This window comes from Malus sylvestris, chromosome 4 (genome assembly GCF_916048215.2).
Source record: "Malus sylvestris chromosome 4, drMalSylv7.2, whole genome shotgun sequence".
NCBI classification, from domain to species: domain Eukaryota; kingdom Viridiplantae; phylum Streptophyta; class Magnoliopsida; order Rosales; family Rosaceae; genus Malus; species Malus sylvestris.
Window position 1 is genome coordinate 16313549 of NC_062263.1, and position 9592 is coordinate 16323140.

The window sequence follows — 9592 nt, forward strand, 5'->3', positions numbered from 1 at the left end:
TTGGCTAATTCATTACTCACATATTGTAGTCTCTCTTTGGCCTTACAATTTCGCAGGCATTACAAAAACAAAAGCGCAGGGCTGCTGCAACCATGGAAAATCGCATGGCTGCAACCTTACACTCGTAAACCTTAAAAAAACTTGAAATCAAACAAAATAAAGTTGATTGACATAAATTCCTTTTTTCTTTCTTTTGTTTCGCACACAACCTTGGCTAACAGTCATTTTATTGCAGGTAATACACTCTTAAGCACTAAAAGAACTTGAAATTAAACAAAAAAACTTGCATAAATTGATTAGTACCTTAGTTGGAGGATTTAAAACTTCAAAATCATAATCCAACCACAAAAAAGATCTTTTATTTTTTTATTTTTTTATTAGAGCATCATAAGGTTTAGCCATAATAGAACATAGTACAAAGATTGTGTGATGGTAAGTCTCTGATTATTGATTATGGTTTTCTTTACAAAGTTTAGTTTTATTCTTAATTTCATTGTGATGATAATATGCAATATGATAAAATAGATAATATACATCTAAAGTTTAAGTTAAGTGTAGAATGATGTTATACGGATTCAGATAAAATTTTCCTAATATATTCGGTCTTAAATTACTGACCTCAAATTGTACCAGATCATACCAACTTTAACCTATTTTCTAATCCATTTATTATCAGATTCAGATTGTATTTAGGTCATCTCCAACCGATGACTGGCCAAAAGGCTCGTTTTAGCTCTCTTGCCCTCAAAGAAATTAATATTTTAATGAACAGTATAGGACCATATTGCCTCTGTCTCCAACCGATGGCTAAAGGGCCATAGGGCTCGTTTTAGCCCTGTCACAAAAAACCGTCTCCAACCCAGGGCCAAAGGGCCAAACATAATTTTTATGTTCGTTAATGTTATTTAATGTTGTTTCATATTGTTTAATGTTGTTTCATGTTACTTAATTTAATTTAATGTTGTATAATAGCTTAGGAAGTTATAGTAAAAAAAAAATTTTTTAGAAAAATATGAAACAAATTTTGTAAAATAGAAGTTATGGGAAAAAAATAGAATTTAAAAAAAAATATGAAACAAATTTTGTAAAATAGAAGTTATAGGAAAAAAATAGAATGAAGTGAGATGGTATGGAATGGTGAAAATGATGTGAGAAATGGTGTAGGAATGACTTAGGTATTTATAGGAAAAAAAATGTTTAAATTCATTAAAAAAATATAAATACATTCTTGCTTGTTATAACTGACATGATTGCTTTGATTTTCTGGCCAGCCCGGGCTGGTTGGCTGGCTGTATGCAGCCAGCCCTTTGGCCCTTTCAGATTCCGTGAGGCCCACGAGCCATTTGGCCTAGCCCTCGATTGGAGACGGTTTTCGGGCTATTTTCGGCCTTCTGGCCCTTTGGACCCTTCAGTTGGAGATGACCTTAGATATTGGATTTAAAGTTTCGAACCATATCATAGGTTTACCGATCAGTAATTTTATTAAAAATAGGGTGAACTGCCAATTTAGTCCCTGAATTATCATATCAGTAAAAATTAGGTCCCTAAACTATTTTTTTTCTTTTTCAGAAAAATAAGTCATTGAATTGTAAAAAGATCTGTTAATTACATCCCTAATATTATATTCGAAGTTACTAAGTCAACTTTTAGTTAATTTAAATCACGTTACTTGTAAGTAATACACATTGAATGGTAGTTGATAGTTTTTCATACAGAAATAGTGCATGAAGTTAACTTTGGAGGATAAGTTGGTAGTTTTTCATAAAAAAAATAGTGTAAGTTAATTTTGGAGGGTAAATTAGACGTTCAATTCGTAATCTATATGGAATGTTGAGGTCTTATAGGCGAGAAAATAATGGTATAGCACTCTAAATTGTGTCAAGTGACTTAAGTTGACAAAAAATTAGATAAAATAGCTTTGAATATAGTAGTAGGAAATTAGAAATTTTTAATGAATCAGACATTGTAAATTTGATTCGTATTATACTATTAATGTGAGTTTGATATTATAAATGAAAAAAAAAAAGAAATGCTAAGGGATTATCTTATAAGTAAGACTCTCTATAAACTCTTTGCCATATCATACTTTAACGACCATTCACATACCAGCATTATAAAATATTGTGCTAAAGTAAAGTGGTAGATAATCTATGAAAGAGATTTATTTTAAAAGTGTCTTATTTGTATTTCGCTACGTAAATGTAAGAACTACTCTCATTATACTCATATTTTTAAACCCAACTATGAATTTAATCTCTACTAACCAAAAAACCCTATAAAATTACATACTCAAATTTTTCGGCTTACTGTGAAAAAGAATAAGAGTCAAGTTTATATTCGAGAACTAAAAAAGAAGTAAACCAAAACATTTCTTTCCTAACAAGAAAAGGAACTATCCTCGCTTATAAATATCCAACCCCCAACAACGCATCAAATTGCTTTTAGCTACTCTTCTGCTTTCTCTCTCTCTTCGAAATCCTCGATCGACAAAACAATCTCAAACTCTCTCTTTTCGTCTTCGTCTGGTCTTCTGCTCCGTCTTCCACCATGACCGACAAGGCTGAATCTTCAGATTCGTAAGTCCCCGGATCCCTCTCTAATCCAACTGGGTTCTACTCGATTTCAATCGATTTCACTTTTTTTTTGCGATTTTGTTCTGGGATTTCTTGGTTTTGATGGGATTGTGGTTTTCTGTTGTTCTAATTGCAGTAAGGGAACGAAGAGGGACTTCAGCACCGCGATCCTCGAGCGCAAGAAGGCGGCGAATCGCCTCGTTGTGGACGACGCTGTCAACGATGACAACTCCGTCGTCGCGCTCCACCCCGATACGATGGAGAAGCTCCAGCTCTTTCGTGGCGACACCATCTTGATTAAGGTTTGATTTTTCACATCAAGTTATATGATTTCGGTATTCATTATTTATGCCAAAGGAGAAATTGTGGATGGAATTTTGCTTGTAAGTGTTTTCTAGTTAGGGCTAATGTAAATCACGGTTGTGGGTGCGATTAAAGGCTGTAAATTTATCTGGGTTGATGGGTTTTCTGTGTTTTATTTGGGATCTGAAAACTGATTGTGTTTTGGTGTCTGAAGTACTGGGTTTTGTGTAGCGATTTGCTGGTTTTTGATGGTTTCCCCTCTACTTTTTCTACTGATTAGAACTGTAGATGTTTCTGGGGAATGATTATCCAAACCAATTTTTTAAATCTGTTATTTGTTTATTGTGTTTGTCTTTTTCCTTCCTATACCTCTATTAGAATTAGCACTTGATGATTTAATATTTATGAGGTTCGTCTATTTGCTCAAATTGAAACTTTGCATGTGATTTTTTGGTTTGGTTGGCTTTGTATTGTCATTTGCTGTTCGGGTATTGCACTTCGGTATTAGTTTGCATGAAGGCTCCCTATATTCTTCTTTCTGCATAAGCTTGGATTTGTAAAGATACACAACAATTAATTATTTGTGTTATTTTGGTTGGTCTTTAGGGAAAGAAAAGGAAGGATACCATCTGCATTGCTCTTGCTGATGATACGTGTGAAGAACCTAAGATCAGGATGAACAAGGTTGTGAGGAGCAATCTAAGGGTTAGGCTTGGGGATGTTGTTTCTGTTCACCAATGTGCTGATGTCAAGTACGGAAAGCGTGTCCACATCCTACCTGTGGATGATACTATTGAAGGGGTCACTGGAAATCTGTTTGATGCTTACTTGAAACGTAAGTTCCTATATTAACCCTTTTTATTCTCAGCTGCAACTGGAAGCGTGTGAATATTTATTACGTACTCGTCATGATTTTAAAAAGTTTGCTTTTGGTTGGGTACTGTTAGTGGTATTGTTTGGTAGTAGTATCTGGATGCCAAGATACATACATTTGCGCAAATTGAGAAATAACTGAATCATATTTTTACCTCATTGATACGTGGATGCTAGAAATATAGTGTTTCGCCTTTATATGTTTGAATCAATTGACAGTGTGGAGTTTGAAGAGGATCTTATGACTTATAATTTAACGTACCTGTGTTCAGATTTAATGACTATATGCTTAGGGGAGAGTGTTTGGTTATATATCTGTACTGTATTGGAGATTTTGTACATTGTCAGTGTTTCTTTTAGGTCTACATAATAGCTATTACTGAGAGTTGTCAGAGCCAACTGATTTTATGGAGAAGTGCTGGTTTAATTCTTTGTAGCATTCATTTTTACCATGTTTTCTGGTCTATTTTTCAGCTTATTTCCTGGAGGCCTACCGTCCAGTGAGGAAGGGTGATCTCTTCCTTGTGAGAGGAGGAATGAGGAGTGTGGAGTTTAAGGTTATTGAAACTGACCCTCCTGAGTACTGTGTGGTCGCTCCTGACACTGAAATTTTCTGTGAGGGGGAGCCTGTTAAAAGGGAGGATGAGGAGAGATTAAATGAGGTTGGCTATGATGATGTTGGTGGAGTTAGGAAACAGATGGCTCAGATTCGTGAATTAGTGGAGTTGCCACTGAGGCATCCTCAGCTTTTCAAATCGATTGGTGTGAAGCCACCGAAGGGTATTTTGCTGTATGGACCTCCAGGATCGGGTAAGACTCTAATTGCCCGAGCTGTGGCTAATGAAACTGGGGCATTCTTTTTCTGCATCAATGGACCAGAAATCATGTCAAAATTGGCTGGGGAGAGTGAAAGCAACCTCAGGAAAGCTTTTGAGGAGGCTGAGAAGAATGCACCATCAATCATCTTCATTGATGAGATTGATTCAATTGCTCCCAAGAGAGAGAAGACGCATGGAGAAGTTGAGAGGAGGATTGTTTCACAGCTCTTGACACTCATGGATGGGCTAAAATCTCGTGCCCATGTGATTGTTATGGGGGCTACAAATCGTCCAAACAGTATTGATCCAGCTCTCAGAAGGTTTGGAAGATTTGATAGGGAAATAGATATTGGTGTGCCAGATGAAATTGGGCGTCTTGAGGTTGTCCGGATTCATACGAAGAACATGAAGCTTGCCGAAGATGTAATGTCAAATATAATTATGTTTATATGATATTTATTTGAAGTTCATATCCTTTTGTTCCATCTTTCAAAAGGTGGTTACCAATGTTTTGGTCTTTTCTTGTACAGGTTGATTTGGAGAAGATAGCGAAGGATACACATGGTTATGTTGGTGCTGATCTAGCTGCTTTGTGTACTGAGGCTGCCCTTCAATGCATCAGAGAGAAAATGGATGTAATTGACTTGGAAGATGAGGAAATAGACGCTGAGATACTCAATTCAATGGCAGTTACAAACGAGCACTTCAAGACTGCTCTTGGCACAAGCAACCCATCTGCTCTTCGTGAAACCGTAAGTATTTAGCTTTTTGTTTCAAGTGACAGAGTTTTATTTTGATAAGAGACCTTAGGCATCAAATGGAACCCATAATTTCATGGTTTTTCTTTTCTAGGTTGTTGAAGTGCCCAATGTTAGTTGGGAAGATATTGGTGGTCTTGAGAATGTTAAGCGTGAACTTCAAGAGGTAATTGAGTTTTACTACGTTGGATTGTTCATTCAAGTTTACTCCATTTATTTGTCTCTGTTATTTACAATATCTATTCTTGTATTATTTTGTATTGCAGACTGTTCAGTATCCTGTCGAGCATCCTGAGAAGTTCGAGAAATTTGGAATGTCACCCTCCAAGGGAGTTCTTTTCTATGGCCCTCCTGGATGTGGTAAAACTCTTCTCGCCAAAGCTATTGCCAATGAGTGTCAAGCAAACTTCATCAGTGTCAAGGGACCTGAATTGCTTACCATGTGGTTTGGAGAGAGTGAGGCCAATGTGCGGGAAATTTTTGACAAGGCCCGTGGATCTGCGCCATGTGTCCTGTTCTTTGATGAACTTGATTCCATTGCTACTCAGGTTTGTGCCATTCTTTATATAAAGTCACTGCTTGTTTGTTATTGACACTGGCTTCTAATTTGCAAATTGAATATGACATGTTTAATTTGGAAAAGGGAAAAATATTTGCTCAACAATGACTAAATAGGATAAAACTTCAAATTCTGTTGCAGAAACTTGAATTATTACTTGCGTTTAATAGGTTGTCTGTAGTTAATAGGAGAGAACTTGCACTTTTTGAAAGAAACTTGAACTTGTAATGCTCAGAATCTATTGACAGACTAGGCAAAGAACTTTTGATAAAAGAATGTTTGCAGTACTTTTTCTCAATGTTTTAAAGAACCCGCCTCGGGGCGCGCCTAGGGCGCCCTTGAGGCTGGGCGGTGAGGCAAACACCTCAGTTTTGCTGGAGTAGGCGAAATGCTTCGCCGGAGACACGGAGGCGCACCTCAAGTCGTCCAGGCGCCTTGTCAGACCTTTTTTTTTTTTGAAAACCATTCAAACCCAAAACGACGCCATTTGGGTAAGGATTCAGTCTTCATACCATACCTTCGAATTCGATCGCCTTTGTCTGCCTCTGCCTTCTGCCTTCTGCCTTCTGCCTTCTTCTTCTTCTCTCGTGCGCCAGAAGCCCAGAAGCCCAGAACACCGGTCCGGTCGCCACGCCACCGCTTGGAGCAACATCGTCGCCACACCGCCGTCACCCCAGCCCCAGCGCCGTCTGCAAGATCCCAAGGGTTAGGGTTTTTGAAATTCTGAAATTAGGGATTTAGTTTTCTGGGGAAGGTTTTGCTATAATAGAGGGGTTAATAGTTAGACAGAAAAGTTATTAATCTGCCTCTACATGCTGCCTCTGCGTGCTGCCTTGTTTAGGCTATAAATTTATTAATCTGCCTCTGCATGTTCTGGGGAAGGTTTTGTGGGGTAGGTTGGAAATTGTTAGGCCTAAGTAGTCGGGACTACAGGGGTAAATAAATAAATTAATATATTGTTGGAAATTGTTGGTATATAAATTAATTAATAAATTGTTGGTTCATTAACTGTATGCATGCATCGAATGTTTATTGTTTTCTTTGTTTGTATTACCTTTTTGAATGATGAATTTGGATGATATTACCTTTGAATGATGAATTTAGATGATATTATCTTTTGAATGACTATGGATTTGAATGAAAAATTGAGAATGGATGTTTATTTTACATAGTATTATTTTTATACAATTATATGTATAATATATAAAACATATATATATATATAAAAAAATTAAATCCCGTGAGGCTTTGCCTCACGCCTCACGCCTCACGCCTAGGCCAGGCTTCGCCTCGGACGCCTCACCCACGCCTTACGCTTTTAATACATTGTTTTTTCTTTGGGTCATCATTGTGTTTATATTTTTATATGCTTATTGCTTCCATTCCATCTTGCAGAGAGGTAGTAGCGTAGGTGATGCTGGGGGTGCTGCTGATAGGGTTTTGAACCAACTCCTCACAGAAATGGATGGAATGACTGCAAAGAAAACCGTTTTCATTATCGGGGCCACCAACAGACCTGATATTATAGACCCTGCACTTTTGCGTCCAGGCCGTCTGGATCAGTTGATTTACATTCCTCTCCCTGACGAGGAATCCCGATTTCAAATTTTCAAGTCTTGCTTGAGGAAGTCTCCAGTTTCCAAAGATGTGGACATCAGAGCCCTTGCTAAGTACACCCAAGGATTTAGTGGTGCTGACATAACAGAAATATGCCAGCGTGCTTGCAAATATGCCATTAGAGAGAATATTGAGAAGGTATGATAGTGCACTGCTCTTAGATGCTTGAACTTCTGTCAGTGAGAATAATGTACTTTTTTCTGAGTTTGTTTCTGAATAACCGTTATCTTCTAATCTTGCAGGATATTGAGAAGGAGAGGAGGAGAAATGAGAATCCTGAGGCAATGGAGGAGGATGTTGAGGATGAAATTGCAGAGATCAAGGCAGCTCATTTTGAGGAGTCGATGAAGTATGCTCGCAGGAGTGTTAGCGATGCTGATATCCGCAAGTACCAGGCATTTGCACAGACATTGCAGCAGTCGAGAGGGTTTGGAACAGAGTTCAGGTTTGCAGACAATCCTTCTGGCACAACTGCTGCAGCCGACCCTTTTGCAACTGCTGCTGCTGGGGCAGATGAAGATGACCTTTACAGTTAGGATGGTTTTCATTATTCTCTTTCGTGCTTGAATTTCAACTTTGCATTTTGTATTTCCGTCGATGTGGTAGAACCTTTGAAGTGTCCATTTAATCGTTATTGTACCCAAAGAAGCCTTGGGGTTTCCAGCCATTGGATTCACCCCAGGATAGTACGAAGTTAAAAACAGTGTTAATTATTTCATAAGATTATAATGGAGAATTTAGGAACTCAAGATGTTTTGTTTCAGATATTGCTAGATGCCAGTTTTGTTTTTGGCCATATGTTTTCATGCGCAGGTTAGCTCTTTGTGTTGTTTGTCAAGAAGATTTCAGGGTATATAGACTCGAATGAATAGAGTAGGTGCCCGCCTTTCTAACCATTTTTACGCTGGGCGTTCTTGCTTTCATCAGTTGGGACGGGCATTGTGCACGAAGCCCCCGGAGAAACCCCATATGCGTCGCGAAATCAATCTGTTATGATATCATCCCTTGTCAAATCTTGAATTGAGGAACCGAGCTCATTGTGGTTCTGTGTATAGCTTGGGTCGGAGATTCAAAGCATATGTGGATTGAAACAGACCCCTAAGTTATTTATTATCTTTTCAAGGCGCCTAATGGGTCTTTTAGTTCTTATGATGGATGGAAGAATTGTCTATATGGCGTTTTCATCAAATTCGGTTTGCACATATTTATCGAGAATGAAATCAGGTTGCAGATGCCTTAACTTCATTGGGAGTAGAAAGTTAGCTTATCAATGGTTTCTTTTGATTTCTTGCGCTATTATTGTTAAAAAAAGGTGGAAGAGGGAAGAGCGGAGAAAGGTAGGTGTCTCGCATGTAATCATTGCCGAAGCACTAATCTTATCTAATCTTTCTCTATTTCACTTAAAAAAGAAAAGGAACTGAGTTAATTCACTAAAAGTGGATGAGTCGGCCTTCCATGGATCTCAACGCTCATTCCCTGTATAGTTTTAGCATTAATGTTCTTCTTTTTATCGTAGACTTTAGTGGTTTTTTCTTCAAGAATTGTTATCGACACTCTAAGAAAGTCGGCCATCTCTAGTGCAGTAGATGCCTTGCTAGTTTGATACGTTGGATTAGTTATAATTTAAATTTTTTAAACACATTTCAATTGTTATTTCTCAAGGAAGAAGAAAACAAGTGGAACGAGTTGAAAGCCATCTCAATCTCAAGTCTCATATACTCAATCCAGAGAATAATGTGAAAGACAGATACATGGTGTTAATTTTAAATCTCCAGTTACTTTATGATCTTTTCGTTTTCTTTAATTTGTTTGGCAACATGTGCAAGAGTACAGGTACAAATAGGAAGTATAATTCTCTCTTTTTGACTGGCTAAAAGCATAGAATGGATTAATATTGGCTTAATATTAGCTATATGCCCATGTATTCTGCACAAAATTTTTATTTTGCTTCATAAACGATTCTTTATCATTTTAGGCTATGCACTCACAACGTCTCGTGTTATCTCATTTCGTCAAACATCGTTTAGAAAGAGAAAGACTTGGCTTCTTAAGTATTGAGGAAGAGCTTCTCTTTAAAATACTTCGTGGTCT

At 37.6% G+C, this 9592-nt stretch overlaps 1 protein-coding gene across 1 annotated transcript; it reads left to right on the forward strand.

Moving 5' to 3' along the window:
• Positions 1-2409: 2409 nt before the first annotated feature.
• Positions 2410-8250, forward strand: LOC126617729 (cell division control protein 48 homolog D). Its single transcript, XM_050285771.1, has 9 exons — positions 2410-2576; positions 2710-2875; positions 3483-3711; positions 4224-4990; positions 5098-5319; positions 5420-5491; positions 5592-5873; positions 7280-7639; positions 7744-8250. The coding sequence occupies exons 1-9, from the start codon at positions 2548-2550 to the stop codon at positions 8035-8037; spliced, it is 2421 nt and encodes an 806-aa protein (XP_050141728.1). The 5' UTR covers positions 2410-2547; the 3' UTR covers positions 8038-8250.
• The last annotated feature ends 1342 nt before the right edge of the window (positions 8251-9592 follow it).

What these genes read in the sequence shown, in the direction of transcription:
- LOC126617729 (XM_050285771.1), top strand. Translation starts at nt 2,548, where the DNA reads ATGACCGACAAGGCTGAATCTTCAGATTC. An exon ending in GCGACACCATCTTGATTAAG is followed by an intron (nt 2,876 to 3,482) that starts GTTTGATTTTTC and finishes GTTGGTCTTTAG; the next exon opens with GGAAAGAAAAGGAAGGATAC. An exon ending in CATCTGCTCTTCGTGAAACC is followed by an intron (nt 5,320 to 5,419) that starts GTAAGTATTTAG and finishes TTTCTTTTCTAG; the next exon opens with GTTGTTGAAGTGCCCAATGT.